We start from the raw sequence: 19,260 nt of genomic DNA on the forward strand, positions 1-19,260 counted from the left end.
AGAAGTTAGAGAAAAACAATCGTATAAATCTTAAAAAATATTATTTTTCATAAAAGGATATATTTTCTTTTATTTTTTATCATTATATTTTTCGGAGAATTTAGTGAGTATAATTATAATTATTATAATTATAATTATTATAATTATTGTTATTAAATTTTTCGATTTAATCGACATGCAATCGCAATTAAATATTGAATAAAATAATTCTCTCGTAGTCGAAATGTGTGTGTGTGTCTTAACTGAGCAGACTCACAACTCACAACAAATAGGGTCAGGTGATCCTTATCCGCGAACAAAATGTCGACCGCCGAATTGAATCCGAGACCTTTGCGGGTTTCTCCTTTTATTAAAGTAAGATACAATTTTTCATTATCGTATATATTACTCTGCATCTTCATATAATTTATTTTACTTCAAAGTATTCAAAATATATTTTTTACTTATAACTATCTTAATAAAACTCAGTACCTCCCATCTCGACTAAAAATTGATTTTATTACATAATTTTTCTATCGTTTCATGAAAATGTATGGAATGATAAATATGTGTAAAAGATGACAGTGATAATTTTACTGCGATCATGACAACTTGTGGCTATGACACTTTAAAGTTTCATTAAAAATAAGTTCATCTAATGTCATTCTTTCATTTTCTAACCTGAAATGTCTTAATCTATATAAAATCTGTATGAAATATAATAAACTTTCGTTAATATTACATCTAATATTTCCCATAAAATTCTGCTATCCTTATTTAGCCAATTAATAAATTAATACAAATATTTCATTTTATAGTTTTGCCGCTGGAGTCTTCTTTTTACTGGAATCATTTATGGTGCATATCATCAGCGGAGATTAAGTAAAAGAGAAAATGCTCGTAGAGAAGAGGAATTGAAGCTTAAACCTATGCGCGATGCAAAACTAGCTGAAGAAAAGAGACTCGCTCAATTAGGTAAAAAAAATTATATAAATATAGATTTACGATATATATGTTATTTTAAATATATATATTTAATAAAGTATATTTATAAATATATATATTTAATATATTTAATAAAGTAACATTAAATGTCACTATATTATGTTAAAATGTTACACAGCCTATAAAAGATCTTTTTTTCAGTCATTTTTTTTTTAAATCTAGAATTAATATTTTTATTTTCAATAATATTTGAAGTGTAATTGAAATTAAAGTATTTTATGCAGAACTTTGTTCAAGAAACAATATTATATTGGCAAAAAAGGGAGAGAGTGTGATTTAAAAATGTCTGATTTTAGAAGATAAATTGTCCAAATAACTTGTATTAAACATTGTACTATATAAATATCTTATAAACATAATTTATGTTTATAACATAAATAGCTATATTATAAATATGTTATGAATATAAATATGTTATGTTATAAACATGAATCTTTTTTATTTTTTTTTTCAGCGGAACAAAAAATGTTTGATGAAATGTTCACACCATCCAAAGCAACATAAACTTAATTTATTTGACATTAGTATATGTTCATAAAATGTTGATTGATTTGTATATCTATAAAACTAGTCGCATACTATTCCGACATCATTATCGCAGTCGCAAATGATAAACTCTACGTTGTACAAAAGTATCAAATAAAGATCTGTGAAGACTATGTATTATATATATAATAGCCCATGTGTAATTTGTGCGTGTAATATATGAGATTTAATGGTAAGCATATATATAATATGCTTTATTCATATATAATGATAGGCAGTATCTTCTATAAAAAAGAAAAAAAAAAAAATCGCCCGAACAGGGACTCGAACCCTGGACCCTCAGATTAAAAGTCTGATGCTCTACCGACTGAGCTATCCGGGCTGATATTTGAACTTCTTCAAATGTATTAATTACATTGGATACACATTAATTTAAAATGTTAAAAATTAAAATATCTTAGCTTTTTTCCTTTTCTCTGTGATAGAAAAAAATATATAAAAAATATATATATATTTTTAATGGTATAAAGATTATTTTTTAAACTATATAATTTATAATGATTACATTTTACAAGATTTTCAAAAAATAATCATTTAAAGTTAGATTTTATAGAGATCAATATAGTTTTTGAAGAAAAATTAAAACATCAAAATTTTTTGCAATAGTATGACTAATATTTTAATATTGAAATAATTCTTATTTTTCCTCATTTCCTTATCTATTTGTAATTTAATAAATTTGAGTTAATTATAATTAACTTGAATTAAATATATATTTTCATATTCTAGATAAATGAATATCATATATAACATAAGTAATAATAATAGTACTATTATTTTATATTTATAAATTGTGTTGCTATCAAGATAATTATTTATTATATGTAATATTTCTATTTAATTTCCTATTAAATTTACACTTACATATACTCTATTATATTTGTATATAGGATAGTAAATTTACATGAAACAGACAACACATAATGCATTAACCATTCTTTTGTAATATCCAATATAATATACATATTACATTAATAATAGAGATGTATATGTTAATGTACAAAAATTATTTGCTTATTTAAAATAATTAAACAATCTATACATCAATTATCTATACATTAATATACAAAAATATATTATGCTGAAATCATATATTAGTTCTTGATATAAAAATAAAGATTGTGTGTGTGAAGGATTTGCCTCTGAACATATTCCTTCTTTATGCAACAATAAAAATGAAATATATATATATTGTCATAAATGCTTTGAGATTTTTGTTCCCACGAATTTTATCTGTTCGATATTTTTAAGCTGCAATCAGTTCTGTCTTATTGTCCTTAGTAATGAGTTGTAGGAGAGAACCATTAGTAGGTCGATCTTGATTCTGAGACCATTTCCAAAACAAACTATATAGACAAAGATAAATTTATAAATCTCAAATTATACAAGACATTTGTGATGAGAAAATGTTATCTTACTTTGACACGAAATCAAGTGGAGTCCATGTACTTGTATCAGCTTTTGGCATCCATTTTCTATTCATTGGTGTATCCAAAGTAATAGGTAGTATACAAGCTACCAAACTATTGGAAGGAAGACCACTATCTTTAGCCGCTAGAGATTTTGTCAATTGATGGACTGCTGCTTTTGCCATACCATAGCCAATCATACCTGATTGAATAAAATTGATTTTTAGTAAGTATAAAAAAATATATATATGATATATTAATTCATTCAAGAAAAGACCTGGTGTTTCTTCCAATGCTGCCTTTGCACCAGTTAATGAAAGAAATCCTCCTTCCTTCAAATATCGAGATGCAATGCTAGCAGCTATAATGGAACTCCAAACACTTTGTTTCCACATTAAATCACTATTCTTTACAAAATCTTTATGCGCTGCATTGCCACCAGCCCATCCTCCAGCTACACAAATAATACCATCAACTTTTTCATCTTTCAGAGTATTTTCAATTTGGGCCAGAATTTTCGTTTCCTAAGATAATAACAAAATAACATTTAGTAATGTACTTTAATACTATAATAAAAAAAGATTGAAAATAATGAAAACTTACCTGCTGCAGCCAATCATTGTCAGGATTTACAATTACACTTAAATCAGCTTGTTCATTTGGATTTGTATCAATGCAGCCAACCCACTAAAATTATAATACAATACACACTATATTAAAAATTAATTTTAAGAAATATAACAGCACATGTGTTATAAAATATTATATTTTTTTACAATAATGTGATTATATAATATGTAATGTATAAAAAATTTTATTAATTATATATCTGATTCATAGGAGAAAAATTAATTATTATAATTCAAGATGTAATAAAATACACATTTAAACATGATATTGTTTCTATAAAAAAATTTTATATTAATATTTAACATATAACTTTATAAACAATGATGTACAATTGATATTTTTATAAATAATATAATTAGTTATAAATGTATTAATATTATAATGTAATAAATATCTGGCTTATAACATGTGGTTTATTTAAAAAAAATGTGTATGATTTAAATGATGTATCAGTTTTTGTGATTTATTTAAATGTATATTTGTTACCTCCAGGTAATCAATCTCTATGGAAGGAGCAACATTTTTATAAATAAAATAATAAAATAATAGTAATAAATATTTATGCTTTAGCATAAAATCTATGATTTATTTAATGCATATTCATTACAGATAAGCAATCTAGAAGGAGCAGTTGTAAAAGGTCTCTCTTGACTATTATTACATATAATGACCTTGATACACAGTTTTTATCCTACATCCTTCATATTATCTCCTATATGTATATGTTTCTAAGAAAGGATAGAAATAGATATAAATATGAATATAAGTTTGAATATAATAATAAAATTGGTTTCAGACATGTAAATATATATGTGTATTAAATTAACAAAGGATTAGCTATATATTACATATAACTTTGAATTATTACAAAATATCTAATATTGTCACAACTTAATCAAACCAAGAAAATTGACAAGGAAAGTTCATTATATTAAAATTATATGGCAATACTATGCTGTTCAACATTTTGACTTATAAATATCACATTATGAAAATTATTTTTCTTTTTTTTTTGTTTAATAAATTCAAGACAATAATCAAATGTTATATTCATATTTATATCTATTTCTATCCTTTCTTAGAAACATATACATATAGGAGATAATATGAAGGATGTAGGATAAAAACTGTGTATCAAGGTCATTATATGTAATAATAGTCAAGAGAGACCTTTCACAACTGCTCCTTCTAGATTGCTTATCTGTAATGAATATGCATTAGATAAATCATAGATTTTATGCTAAAGCATAAATGACAAGATTAAAATAGCTGTGAAAATGTGTATTTATCCATCATACATATCACTGCAATTATATCAATAAATTGAATAATAAATATTAAACTTTTATTTCATTATTTGACATTGATTATATTTAATAATGTACATTTTTATTTTTTTTTAAATTTTGTTAATAGAATATCGAAGCGTAACATGAAATTTACGAATGCAATATGTGGTGATAAAACTGCCGATAAGATAACGATGCGATTAATCCAAGATTAATACGAGAGAGTAATGACATTCATGAATTTCACCACTCACCCAATTTTGGGTTTTAAATTGCGATACGCAAGCCGAGCCGAGGGCACCCTTACCCCCATACACAATTACACGTCCAAGTACCGTGGCCATTGTTCAATAAATGATACGATTTCGCGAGATCCAATCCCGAGATTCCGCGATTGATGACGGAATGATACGAATGCGCGCGGGAGCAGCTGTCGGAAAGTTTCGTTAAAGGAGTGCTAGATTGCCAGATCTTACCATGAACTATACGTTTCCATAGATCGCCCTTCAAATTTTATATTTTTTTTTTTGCAAGAGCAGATCTCTCGAGATGAGAAAAATCAAAAATCAAAATCGAATTAAATATTTCTACGATTGAAATATAATATATATATGATTTTGTATTGTCAAAATATAATTGTAAATTAATTTTATTAATTTCAAATTTATAAATATTTTATAATTGATAATATCACAAATCGATTTATGTAACAATCTAAAAACTTCATGATTATTTTTCAATCTCGTATATATGTATGTACATGATTGATTGCAATTTTATTTTATTTCAAAAAGACAATCATCAAATTCTTTTCGAACATATTAATAGAGCCTTACAAATTTTCTTTTTAGAAACTAAAATCGCAGTTTATATAAAAATATAATTGTTTTTCACCGATAAAGGTAAAACAAGACGAGGTGACACATATTTCAAATTAATCCGCTATCGTATTTTATTAACTTAACTATATTTAATTATATTAAAATATTTCATATTTAAATGTTTGATTTCATGTATTTTGTATTTCCCGCTAAAATGGTGGCCAGTCGCGGCGATCGGCGCAGTAGGCGGCGCGCGACCCGCGTCGGGAGCAAGTGACAGGTAGGTAGGTCGGTCTGACGTGACGTCACATTCGTCAGCCCTAGTTGGGTTAGGTTTTACGCTGGATATTCTAACGAGAAATTTTTTGTTTGACGATTGATGTTTTCTCCGTGTCTGCCGTAGTCGAACGACGCCGAGTGTTACGCGGAGCGACGATCAGGGCAGTCGCGTCTCGCGGAGCGAACGATCGCGAGGGGCTCGCGGAGTTTGGCGTATATGAGATTTTAAACGGAAAATGAGTCGACATGAAGGTACGTACGTACGTGCGCTGCACTCCGACTCGACCCGCGGGACGACCCGCGGGATATCGTCGGCCGTGGCTACGTCGGGGGCGTGAACGGGCGTCCCGAGGACGCTCCCCCGGGAGTCCGCGCGGACTCTGCCCGGTGACGGTGCCCGGTCGAGCCGCGGGGACGTTTTCTTAACGCATAGGACACGTCCCGCGAGCTCCCGAGTAGCCGAGCGGACCTAATGTCAGAGGCCAGATGGCAGCACGCGAATGAAAATTCACGCCAATTTCTGCGAATTTGCGACGTTTTCCCGGATGATCTCGCAAAATTCGCGACAACGTTCGATGTCCACCTGTTCGGGCCTGTCGTTCGATCGTTGATCGGCTGTCAGACCGTCCTATCCCCTCGGCCGAGTCCTCTCTCAGACAGCCCTTGTCATGATGATGATGGTGATGAGAAGTCTTTCCCTTGCAGAACATATTGCAAGCTTTTTCCAATGTTTTCACAGTTTCCTTGTATGAGACTACTTAGACAAGTGATTGATAAAAGTTTCATGTAGCGAATCATGTCATTGTGAGAAGTCCTTGTCTGCCACTTTCTGGAGATCGTAACATTGCTGATTAATGTGTCATAAAAATAAAGCTCCTGTACATGTCGCATTGCTCTTAAGTTTCTGGCCTTTGAGATTATAATATAAGTGAAACTATGTTCTCGTATTATAAATATATATGTATTTGTAATATGAGAAAAGATAATCCACGTAATTTAAACTGTAAAGAATGTAAGGACTCGTATCTGGCAAGGTATAATATATATATCTTATATTTGTTATATAATTATAATGTCTAATATAAAGATGATAAATCAAATTGAACTAGGAACTTGGGAATTCTCATTTATCATACATCATTAGTTTTATCCAGCATTTTTTAATAAATTACCATATATACATAGATTTCAGTCGCTACTGTGAATAGATATGTGACAATTATTGTACCATTGCATAAAATATAAATTAGTTATTCTCATATGTGCATTTGTTATAATCAAGCATGGCATATATATATAATATCTCAAATCTTGTTTTCCATTGTTGCAAGACTATGACTCGCTTGCTACATATTGCTATTTTTAGTTTTATAGTCATCTGACTTTTAATTCTTTATCGACAAGTTAAAAGAGCTCTCAAGTTCCTCATATGATTAGTGCAAACTTGAATATAATTTTTTTTAAATTATAATAATATATATATATATATTTTTTTTATTAATTATCTAAAAGTTATAAAAATATTCACAAAATGTTTTCTTGTGTGTCAAGATGTTATTTATAAATAATTTTATTGATTAATATGCACAAATATTATAATTTTTTCTTAATTAGGTCTTTTCCTTTTTTATTTACATGTATTGTTATATATATTCTGCCTTTTTTCATAAACAATTAAAAATTATTATTATTTATTATACACACACTGTGTTCAATGCTGCAGTATTAATAAATATGTTATATATTAATAAAACAGTATGACAATTTCTGAATATTATATTGTGTAATACATTAGGTTTTATAATATTTAATATTAGAGAAATTCTAATATTCTATACTTTTTAACACAGATTTAAAAAAAAAGTTTGGTTATTTGTACTAAAATCTTTCATTAAGTAATGTGAAATATTAAGTTAACAAATTTCTTTATATGTCTACTATTTCTTTACTTTATTAAATTTTATCTCCTATATTTTTGATTTATTATTACTTATCATGGAAAATAATAATAAAACTTTTTATATAAAATATACTAAATAATAAATAATAATAAACATTTTTATATAAAATATAATAATAAATAATAAATAATAATAAAAATTTTTATAATAATAAATTTATAAAATAGATAATAAAAAAGAAATTGGATGTGTGTAATAACAAATTAAAGGAATAATTAAAGCAATATTTAAAAACTAATGGAACTTTATCTGAACATATGTGATATATAATATATTATATGCAGTATTTTTATATGTATTTATTTAATAATAATATTTTAGGGGTAAGCTGTGATTCCTGCTTGAAGGGAAATTTTCGGGGTCGTAGATACAAGTGCCTTGTATGCTACGATTATGATCTATGTGCCAGCTGTTATGAGGGAGGTGCCAGTACCACACGCCACCTCACAGATCATCCTATGCAGTGCATACTTACTAGAGCTGACTATGGTAAGGCCCTCTTATCAAATCTAAAATATAATATTTAATTTATTGATAGTAAACATTTTACAAGTATTACATTTTTTAACTATATACACATACACTAGCAAAGAAACATTATTTCAATTTATTAAATGTTAATTGTTACAGTTAATTATAAATAATGAGAAATTGACATATTTTGATAAATAAAGTTTTTAATAGTAGAATTTAAAAAAATTTTATTTATTTAATTATTTTTACTAAATTTAATAATATCGAAATTTATAAATTTTATTTTTTATCAAATTTCACAAAGAAAAACATGTATTTTTGCTCCCTCAAATTTTTCAAATAATTTATAGAAAAAAGAGGAATTGCAATTATATTAAATATTTCTTAATTCATTTTTAAATGATTTTTGAATAGAATTATACTATGGTGGCGAAGGAGTAAGTGTAGAGCAGCCTCAATCTTTAACTTGTCCTTATTGTGCAAAAATGGGTTTAACTGAAGCTACCTTGCAAGAGCATGTTGCTGCTGAACATCCTGATACTTCGTTTGAAGTTGTATGTATATATCTTTATTTAAAGTATGTATACATGTTTTCATATTTTTAAATAAAAATAATATATTTATATTATATGGATATTATAATATTATATAATGTTCATATAAACAAATACAATAACTTATTTTGTATTAAAATATTGTATTTTTATTATAGGTTTGTCCAGTATGTGCAGCTGTGCCAGGTGGAGATCCTAATCATGTAACTGATGATTTTGCTGGCCACTTGACACTAGAGCATCGTAGTGGACCAAGGGACCTGATCTCTTTCCTAGATGAACCATCTGCAAGCAGGCATGGAGTTAGACGGATACCTCATCCATCTAGAGCTGTTGGAGCCCCACGTGCGCGTCGGTATGTAATAACACTCGTCCTTTTTTTTTAATAATTAATTCATTTGTCGATATGTTCATTATATTATATTTATCGAATATTTTTATCAAAAGAGTATTATATAGTATAATACTATAAGTTAAGATAAACTTATTCTGACTATTGTTTATCATTGTAGAATGTGATTATTATGATTATTATTTGTCAACTTTCTTGCAATTTAAATTTTATAATAATTATTAGATATTCTTTACGAATTTTTATACAAAATTATATCTGAGTTCTTTAAATATTGTATATATATTGTTTAAAGATGCAAATATGATAAATTTTAATAATTTTTAATATTATAATAATTTTTTCTTCAATGAGAATTTAAACTGTTATATAATTGCCAGCAAATAGTTTTTACTATATCATTTTATCATCACTTCATCTTAGATAATGTTCATTAGACTATCATTGGACCTGCAGGTCCAACATGCATTTCAGTTCATCCGGAGGATTGAGCCCGAGTAATCGGGAAGGTATAGATCCAATTGCGGAATTGCTGTCTCAATTATCGGGAGTACGTAGAAGCGGAGGCGGAAGTGGACAAAGCTCATCAGCACCTTCGCAACTACAGCAATTACAAATGCAATTGCAATTAGAACGACAACAAGTCCGGGTATAAAAACAAATTTATTTTCATCCCAACAAGAATTAATATGCCATTTTTTATAATTTTAATTAAAACAGATAAAATCATTATGAGCATTATGTTTTCTAAAGTTAAGCGTTTTTGAATTAAATAATTGAGTATTAATTCATAATAGAATGTATCCTGTTCAGATACTAAAATATATTATGACTGAGAACTGTGACAGTGTAATAGTTACAAATGCTTATCACAAAGCGAAAACACGTTAAACGTAAATGGAAAACAATAGAAATTATGAAGTACTAAATCAACCGTGATAAAAAGTAATTTTGAAAATTGCTCTCGCAATCGTATTCGAAATATACAGAGGTTATTCTCTTGTATATATTCTGTTGAAATTTTTTCATGTTTTGATACGGCGTTATTTTCATTGACTACTGTTTTCAGAAATATGAAAGTAGATATTTATAAATAAGCAAAATGTTATAGAAGGACAAATAAAGATAAAAAAAATAAAGATAAAAAAATGAGAAAAAAATAAAGATAAAAAAAATGAGAAACTACAATGAGAAATATCAATAAATGAAGAAATACAAGTTATATTAATTTTTGACTTTAAATAAAATTGCAAAATAATTTGAGAATGATAAATGAAATATATATAGCGAGTTAATTTAATAATTTATACATTGACTTAATTTAATAATTTTGAGTAAATTTAATAATTTTCAGCAATCTCTTATGCCAATATGGTAGGATATTGATGATTAATGTGCGTTATTTTATGTTGTTAATAAATATTTAGATATATTAAATGTTATATTCTACAAATAATTCTTTTTTATTAATTTTTATTTATATTTGAATTATGTATAATAATAAAAAATTTGCATTTTATTTTCACAAAATATTAATTTGAATCTTAGATATTTTAATATCAAGATATTAAGTATATATATATATAGTTATGAAGATATATAGATTATTTTAATATTTTTAAAATTGAATATTTAAAATAGATGTACAAAAAACTTATTCATATTGTAAGAAATCTTTTTTATGTAAAAAAAAAAGAAGCAGCTATATGAAAATCACTTTTATGTTTTCCAATGTTCTTCATAGTGAAAGAGTTAATAACTTTTTAAACGAATTAAACGATATAGATTAAATAAAATATTACTTTTTTCTAGGCTGCTAGACAACAACTCGAGCGATTACCTAGGAGACAGACACAAGTGATCGGTTCTGTGAGCGGTGGCAGCGGCGGTGCTAGTGGTGGGAGCGGTGGTCATTCTACTGCTATGGGAGCATCAAATAATGCCAGTAGTAACAATAATGCAACTAATGTAACCAATCCACCTGGTATACCTTCTATTAACTCACAGAACGTTATGTTCCTGTTACCCAGGTATGTTTTACATTTCTCTTTCTACATATACGCACGCGCATACACACACACAGAGGTTATAATAAAATATAATGTCTCACTATTCTTACTAATATTAATAAATATGGTACTTAATATATGTATTAATATGTAAACAAATACTTAATTTGTGCATTTTATTTTTACAAAATATTAATTTGAAAGTTATTTTAATATCAAGATATTAAATATATATATAATTATCAAGATATTTTAATATTTTTAAGATTGAATATTTAAAATGGATATACAAAAATAGTGTTTAGTCCAGTTTTTATTGTAATAAAAAAATGAAAAAAATTTAATATACAAGACATTTATAATGATTTAAAATATTACTTATTTCTTTCTATCAATTTTTAAAATTATAAAAATCTATTGTTGATAATATTGCTCTGATGTGCATTTCATTATATAAAAACACATTATGATTATATATTCATCATTTATGTATGTATATGTAAAATTAAATATTTACTGATATAAATAGTAGAAGAAATAAATATATATGTTTAAAGAAACGCTGTAAATATAAATAACTAACACATAGTTATTGTTATATTTTAGAAACGTGATTTTCCTTTTCCATATTTGTGTAGATGCATTACGACTACGCTGTCTGATTCACAACTGCAAAGTATTGAACGCGAGAGTGCAAATAGGAGTCTTTTTGCACGCGAACTTATCGTCGCAACGCTTTCCCAAACATTGTCAGAATTGATGCAACAGCAATGTATCGTTCAAACGCCAGCGTCAAATGCGACTACTGCCACGACCAGCCCTGAAACACCAAACGCCAACACTTCCATCGTTCCCACAAAGAAATTGAGTTTAGTTCAGGAAGCAAAGAGGGAACAAGCTACAAGTAAACACATGACATCTATGCAAAAAGAATCACATATTCTGCAGGCTGCTGCTGCTGCTACAACAACTGGTAGCATGGGCTCAGGTCTGCAAAATCAGGGCTTACCTCCAAATCCTAATAGCATTGCAACGCAAAATCCACCTATAGTTCAAACATTGATGCATAGTGTGTTACCTCAGCCATTGGTAAGCATCCATTTTTCTGGCATTTAATATATGTACAGTTTAAAATATTTACTGTTTTAATTTATTAAAAAATGTATGAAAGATGAAAGTAATATATATGATATATTTGGAACTCGATGTAGCTATATTTATCTTTCCCATACAACTTCATCTCTCAGTTATCATATCTAAATTTAGCTCTCAGTATGCATAATGGTGGCCGTGGAACGTTCCTCTTACTTCAGTGGCATGTTATATCTAGTTCCAGATGTAGTATGTCAAAACAAAATAACTAATACATAATAGAAAATCACAATGCAATAGTAACGTCGAGTTCTTATAGAATTTCGTGTAATGTAGGTACTGCAGCAACCACTGCCGCCACCAATTAGGAATACTGGTACTGGAACTATCAGGGAACCGATAGCAGCTCCGGCGCCCGCTTATGTCAGAGGCGGAGTAGCTTCTTCGCGTAGGAAGCCGGTTAGAGCTGTAGATGGAAGAAATCAGTCTACGGAGCCACCACCCCCACACTAACCCCTCCTTAGCCCGTGTATCCACCCATCCTGATTCCTCACACAGGACCCTCTAGCACTAGTCCTAGCACTGTTTAGAACACCTCATCATTATTGTTATTATTATAATATATATTAATAATTATTCGAAACGCCCTCTCCTCCCTTCTTTCTCCTTTTCCTCCTCCTTCTCTTCTTACTCATCCTCTTGTGCCCTGCTATTATTACTATTTTCCCGAACTTTAATCTCGCCATCTTTGCTGTTATGTGACATGGAATAAGGGCAAGAGCTGATTTGCGCTGGCCACTGTGGCATATCTGTGGAATAATAATGTACATAACTCACTTATTGCAGTCATTCTCGGAATATATAAAGTTCGTTCGCAGGTACTATTCTTCTTCGAACGAATCTTGCCATGTTCTTCCACACTAACATTCTACTATGGCGTTATCTCTTATTCCCGCTGGAGAGCAGATGTTGACGAATAAACGTGCTATAAAAAGAAAGATCTTAAGAACACAGCGACATTAACATGTTCATTATTCAGTTATCAAAGTATCAAAGGATATGGATAAATACACGAGAATATACTGTATTGTGATCTAGCAAATCTAGACGAATATGTACAATGAAATTTTTCAAAATTACATTGTGTACATTATACATATTTGCTGTTACAATACATATAAAATGCTAAAAACTTTATTAATTTATATACGCAGTATAAATTCTATCGAACAATCGACTGCTAATGTGCTATGTACTTTAAAACACGATATGCGTTCTCTTTTTCAAATAAAAATACACGAACGCCTGGGTTGGTCCGTAATATAATGCTTTTAAATTGTTAAAAACTAATCTTGATAACTTTTCCGGCGCACTAATAGTGGAAAATAATATACACGAAACTATTGTAGAGATGAATAAATGAACTGTCACCAATGGTATAACAGTGCAGAACAATGTTTTTGCATATTTTTCAAATGACTACATAGATTTAAACCTCGTTATAATAGAGAGAGACTCCTCTGTATGCTTTACAATCAATAAATCATTGGTATAATATATAAAAAAATTATTTATAGTCTACAATTATTATTTGTAGCTTATATAAACTTCTATTATTTTTCAATTCGTTTTAAATAAAATTTATTCATTGCAACACTTTGTATATGTCAAATAAGCAAAGGAAAAAAAGTAGATAAAAATATATATTGACAAAATTTTATATACTAGACTATCGTAATTAAACAGATGTTTAGTCAAGTTAAATTTGATTTAGTAAATTGGCACTAGCGCGCGGACCATCCCTTGGCAATTATACAAGGCATAAGAAGATGATGTCATAAAGTGGAGAGAGATTACATTTAATTGTCATAAATTATTATCTTACACGGCAACTTTATAAATTAATGGTTCTCGGAATGATTTAGCTTTTGGCGCTTATAACTGGTATTAAATGTTTTATTAATATTTAATTAAATACGTCGAAGATTGTTTTTCGGATTATTGTGAATTATATAATTGTATATCGTAATTCGACATAGTTGTGAAATAAAGTTTCTTTTAAAATTGATCACTCCATTTTAAGGCATTAAAAAAAAAAATAATTGTAGTATAATATTTTTCAAAAAATCTGTTTTCTCTTAAAGCTATACTTGGGATATATATCTAATACATGTTTAAGAAGCATAACGTAAATTGTTTTATTGTGAATCAATCGCGGTAATAGAAAAAAATCTTTAAATTTTTCTTTAAATTTTCTTAATAGCATACTTAATATTTTTAATAAAAATATATTTCTTTTATTTTTTTTTGCAACACCCGAAGACATCGGTAACATTATATCAGAGTATGCAATGTGATGCATTTGTAAGATTTTTACAGAGTAGATTTCGAAAATATTTGTATATTACATAAGTATTATTTGTTTTTTCTTAAATTTGTATTGCTTTATAATCTCTTTTTGCCCTTTTTCTTGCATGCTCATTGTCGCATACATAATTTTCTGTCCTGTCATTAATTTTGTCAATTCAAATTATCTTTCGCCTATATTATCCCGTGTGAGCGTGTATCAGCAAGATGAGGTGGTTCTGCAAAGCGTGTAACATTTTATAAAAAAAATGTGCAAAAATTATATATACACGCATCGTGTAGAGATCCGTAAAAAAAAAAGAGTTAAAATATTTAGTGTGTGAATCTGTATTATGATAGTATGAAATTCAGAGCTTGGTCATCTTATTTTCTGTGCGCGAGATATCGAGGAAACTAAAAATTAAAGAAATTAGGACAAATTGTGTATGCAAGGAACGCGTGTTTAACTTTTAATTGCCGTTTCTTTGATGTATTCTAATCTTCCTGGATGTTTTGCTTATCTCTTTATCTATATTCGACATGTGTACACTTTAAACGAGTGTTTTTTCGAATAGCTATTCACAATCCTGTACTTTATGCTGTGTAATTAGTTGCAGTTTACGAAGAAATAGAAACAATTAAACGGGATACACTGAATTGCCTTAATGCAGGATGCCTGAGAAATTAATGAGAGGGATCGACCTATCCTCTTTGAAAAATGGATGTGTCTGCATTGCGACTATCTTGCGCATGATGCTCCAATGAAGTTAATACTGTACTGAGCTAATCTTAATAAACATATGCATACGTAAAATTATCAAATAGCGGATATTGTGAGTAGATTTATTGCATGATTATATATTCTGACCGAATCAATATTATTTATTAAAATAGAATATACTATGACGATTCATAAACTGCAGAAGCTTGTATTCAAAATCTTCCAAATTAATATAAGTTTAATTTTTTATTTTTGTCACTTTTTATCTATTTCCATTTATTTGATTAGAAATTGCGTTTTTTTTTATTTAATTAAGTTCAAACGTGAAACATTGCACATTTTATTTCTATTCGAGAAATTATGTTCCCCTTATTTCTGCATCATTAATCGGATTGTTAAATTTTATCTTCTTATTCAAAATATCTTCGTTATTATTATTCACGACACAATATGTACATATTATATAAAATAATGTTTGAAAAATTCTAGGAGATTTCAAAAGGCTATTTCAGTATCTTTTCCCAGTTATTTATGCAATAATCAAGATTCATGATTTTAAACTATATAAGAAAAACTTTAGGATTTATGCAAATAAGCATTTTGGAAATATATTAACGAATACACATACAGAATAGAACAGAATCGTATTAACATCGTTGCAATTCCTAAAAATATGTGTACAATATTATTTCCTCATTTTCCTTTTTGTTAAATAAAATCAACTCTCATAAAAATTCGATTTATATTTACTATATTTTATGTAACATGTCTACCATATAACTGAATTATATATATATATATATATATATATATATATATATATATATATATTTATGTATCGTAAATTTGATTAATTTAACAATTAATCGTATTTATAGAAACATATGTGCACACCAGAAAAATTCATATGATAATATCGTTGATGAACATATGTAATTATGTTTGCGCACGTGTCTAAGTAATTTGAAATAACAATGCAGTTATATGTGTAGATAATAAAATATATGTGATAGAATTCAAGAAAAAAACAAGGAAGTAGAGAGTTTATATTAAAGAGCGAATATTAAAAATTGAATTAAATTTCTGATTTATTAATATAATTATACATTTTTATTAATATGTTTCTTTTATTTAACGTTATAATAATGTTATAATTATTCATCTAATAATCTTAAGGCTTGTGTATCTAAATTTGCGGCCCAACATGGAGATGCCTGATTGTAATATATTAGATAATTATTAATTGTTTTAAAACAAAGAGAATATCGTTGTAATATTGCGTTATCGATGTGTGCAAATGGAGATTAAGCGAGATATACACGCTTTCAATAATTAATATATAAATAAGATAAATGTGAAAACAGTTTTTATGTATATCCTTTTCGTTGCTTAATTTGTTTATATTTACTTTACGATAACGCAATATGTTTTCATTAATGTAGAATGAGAAAAAATCTCCGCAGTTACCTTCTTTATATACTTCATTTTATTGCTTCTAAGACGAGATTAATATAAAAATTTCGTCTTTATAATATAATTTTATTAATTAATAAAGATTATGTCTATACGAAATATCGAATAGGAATAATGTACATAGAATTTGAGAATAATATAATGATTCAATCTATCATTGTAAACCATCAAATTGATCCGTTATATTAACTCGGCATTATTTTTGTTTAGATAAAGCGAGTCGGTATCATTCTTGTTTAGATAAAGAAACAAAGAAACGGTTTTGCAAGAAGAGTATTAAATGTTTTCGTTTTGATTATATTAAAAATTTGAACTCGGTAAAATTATATCGGTTTCGATTTTTAATTAAAGGCCAGTGATGTATACGATAATGAAAGAAGAATCATATAAGTTAAAGAAAAGCCGCATGTAATAGATGTATAAAAATAGAAAGGAAAATGTGCTGATTATAGTTACCTGATGCGATCTAAACTCTCTATAAAAAATAATTTTGAACGTAATTTTGCTATTGTATTGCTTCTTGGAAGAATCATGCGCTAAGTAGGACAGACGAATGCGATAGAAAAGAAAGTAACGAAATTCTCTTGACAGGAAAAGTTCTATTTTTTTCCTGTAAAACAAGAAAAAAAACATAAAAATATGCGAATAGAAAAATACGTTTATTTCTTTAATGAGATGCCTCATATGAGATATCTATCAAATTGGCAACAAAATTGATATTTTTTTGACAGATATTTTAATTAAAAACTCTGATTAAGAAAATATCAATTATGTATAAATAACTTTGGTAAATACAATTGTATTGTCACATTTTGACAGATATCTTACATATGCGCAATCGAACTGAGAAGAAAGAAAACAGGAGACTCTTGTGTTATTTACTTGTGGATTTAATTTTATAACACAATTACTTAATAACTTTATATCTCGATTTACAGCATGGAAGGAAATGTTTAAAAGGATTGTTTTTATCTGCTATCATGTTAAAGTCTATTCGTTTTAAAAGATAAATAGCCAAAAATCGTAAGAAATTTATTTTATGTATAGATTTTATGCGAGAGCTGAAGAAAATGATGGAAGACATATGTGTTCCTTTCATTTGTAAGTAATTTTTTAGGCGATCTAGTTGCATAATATAAAATACTTATGCAATATATAGCATTAATTAAAGTTGATTGTTACACTTACAGGATCACTTTAACGCGGTCCAATTTGCCAGCATATGTGGTTCAATTCTTGATTAGTGATTTTTTTAAATAAAATTTTTCTTTCAGTAATTTAATTTTTATATAGACATCAATTAATTAATCGTTTTTTAGAAACGAAGAAAGGATTTAATTACTTGATCAAATAAAAATTAAATTAATTGTTTGATTAAATTGAAGTGACAAAAACACTCAAACAGTTAAGTTAGTAAACCATCAGTTAAATATTGAATATCTTGAATATTTAATTTATGAGATTTCTTTTTCTAAAATCTCGATCACAGGAATAGATCTCGGAGTTCTGAGCGATATGTCTAAGCGATGTGCTAAGAATTTTTCTCTATGATGGAGTAACATAATTGCACGAATTAGCATGGGAAAAATCTACATGGATTTTTACCTGACTTAAGACGATGATGCTATACGAATATGAATACATGATTGCAATGAACGAAAGTGAGAGCGCGAATGAACAAATAAAAGGAGAGAAAGAGAGTGCATTGATAATCGAAATCTTGTGCGTGATAGATACAGTAAAACGGAAAGTGTTGATAAATATTACTGCTAATTACTAATAGCGAGAAAGAGAGAGAATTCAAGTATAAAGTCTTATATAATAATTATTGAAATGTGTAAATTGTGTTTGGTTGTATTTTGTGTTACATGCCTCTGATGCTGAATATAATGGAAATTCAATCAAAACATATATATGTTTGTACTGGCTCTTTTTTCCTATATTAGATATGCATCAAACTTATGAAGTGCATTCAGAAATCAAGATTTCTGTTTGATTTATTTGATAAGGACTTATAGGGCTGAATATTAGATTGAAAAAAAAAACTATATAATATTGCTAAAGGAATCAACACTACGAAAAATAAAACAAATATTGCAAGAGAGATGTATTTATTTATTTTTACTAAAAAAAATATTAGTTTATAAATTTTTTCTATCGTAACAATTAAAAATTTTGTGTATTAAATTACAGTATCTTTCTTCGTAATTATTAAATCATATGCAAGAATGTAATATTCATGGAACGCGATTTGTATTGGGTTCAATTAAATTCCAAGATAATCAATATCTAGAGAGAGAGAGAGAGAGAGATTCTAAAA

General features: G+C 27.7%; 3 protein-coding genes and 1 non-coding gene across 4 annotated transcripts; 2 read left to right on the forward strand and 2 right to left on the reverse strand.

Moving 5' to 3' along the window:
* The first annotated feature begins 218 nt into the window (after window positions 1–218).
* Window positions 219–1,643, forward strand: Atpsyne (ATP synthase, subunit E). The gene is made up of 3 exons (XM_083098755.1): window positions 219–354; window positions 798–954; window positions 1,439–1,643. The coding sequence occupies exons 1-3, from the start codon at window positions 301–303 to the stop codon at window positions 1,486–1,488; spliced, it is 261 nt and encodes an 86-aa protein (XP_082954881.1). The 5' UTR covers window positions 219–300; the 3' UTR covers window positions 1,489–1,643.
* A 136-nt stretch (window positions 1,644–1,779) lies between these two features.
* Trnak-uuu (transfer RNA lysine (anticodon UUU)) lies at window positions 1,780–1,852 on the reverse strand. Its single transcript has one exon. It is a non-coding gene; the product is annotated as a tRNA-Lys (tRNA).
* Window positions 1,853–2,451: 599 nt separating this feature from the next.
* On the reverse strand, window positions 2,452–5,307 carry Dhpr (dihydropteridine reductase). Its single transcript, XM_083097622.1, has 5 exons — window positions 5,113–5,307; window positions 3,543–3,626; window positions 3,217–3,463; window positions 2,949–3,141; window positions 2,452–2,876 (listed from the first exon to the last, which is right to left on the reverse strand). Exons 1-5 carry the CDS (start codon window positions 5,200–5,202, stop codon window positions 2,777–2,779), a joined length of 714 nt encoding a protein of 237 aa, XP_082953748.1. The 5' UTR covers window positions 5,203–5,307; the 3' UTR covers window positions 2,452–2,776.
* Window positions 5,308–5,974: 667 nt separating this feature from the next.
* On the forward strand, window positions 5,975–18,851 carry LOC145969848 (E3 ubiquitin-protein ligase KCMF1). Its single transcript, XM_083096127.1, has 8 exons — window positions 5,975–6,210; window positions 8,241–8,408; window positions 8,808–8,947; window positions 9,106–9,302; window positions 9,756–9,948; window positions 11,112–11,329; window positions 11,947–12,397; window positions 12,737–18,851. Exons 1-8 carry the CDS (start codon window positions 6,195–6,197, stop codon window positions 12,911–12,913), a joined length of 1,560 nt encoding a protein of 519 aa, XP_082952253.1. The 5' UTR covers window positions 5,975–6,194; the 3' UTR covers window positions 12,914–18,851.
* The last annotated feature ends 409 nt before the right edge of the window (window positions 18,852–19,260 follow it).

This window comes from Camponotus vicinus, unplaced genomic scaffold (assembly GCF_025532165.1).
Source record: "Camponotus vicinus isolate PSW18456_S1 unplaced genomic scaffold, iyCamVici1.0 SCAF_4, whole genome shotgun sequence".
NCBI classification, from domain to species: domain Eukaryota; kingdom Metazoa; phylum Arthropoda; class Insecta; order Hymenoptera; family Formicidae; genus Camponotus; species Camponotus vicinus.

What these genes read in the sequence shown, in the direction of transcription:
- LOC145969848 (XM_083096127.1), top strand. An exon ending in CTGATACTTCGTTTGAAGTT is followed by an intron (nt 8,948 to 9,105) that starts GTATGTATATAT and finishes TTTTTATTATAG; the next exon opens with GTTTGTCCAGTATGTGCAGC. An exon ending in GGAGCCCCACGTGCGCGTCG is followed by an intron (nt 9,303 to 9,755) that starts GTATGTAATAAC and finishes TTGGACCTGCAG; the next exon opens with GTCCAACATGCATTTCAGTT.
- Dhpr (XM_083097622.1), bottom strand. Translation starts at nt 5,202, where the DNA reads ATGGCCACGGTACTTGGACGTGTAATTGTGTATGGGGGTAAGGGTGCC. An exon ending in ACAATGATTGGCTGCAGCAG is followed by an intron (nt 3,464 to 3,542) that starts GTAAGTTTTCAT and finishes TTATTATCTTAG; the next exon opens with GAAACGAAAATTCTGGCCCA. An exon ending in AGCATTGGAAGAAACACCAG is followed by an intron (nt 3,142 to 3,216) that starts GTCTTTTCTTGA and finishes TTATTCAATCAG; the next exon opens with GTATGATTGGCTATGGTATG.
- Atpsyne (XM_083098755.1), top strand. Translation starts at nt 301, where the DNA reads ATGTCGACCGCCGAATTGAATCCGAGACCTTTGCGGGTTTCTCCTTTT. An exon ending in GGGTTTCTCCTTTTATTAAA is followed by an intron (nt 355 to 797) that starts GTAAGATACAAT and finishes TTCATTTTATAG; the next exon opens with TTTTGCCGCTGGAGTCTTCT. An exon ending in AAAGAGACTCGCTCAATTAG is followed by an intron (nt 955 to 1,438) that starts GTAAAAAAAATT and finishes TTTTTTTTTCAG; the next exon opens with CGGAACAAAAAATGTTTGAT.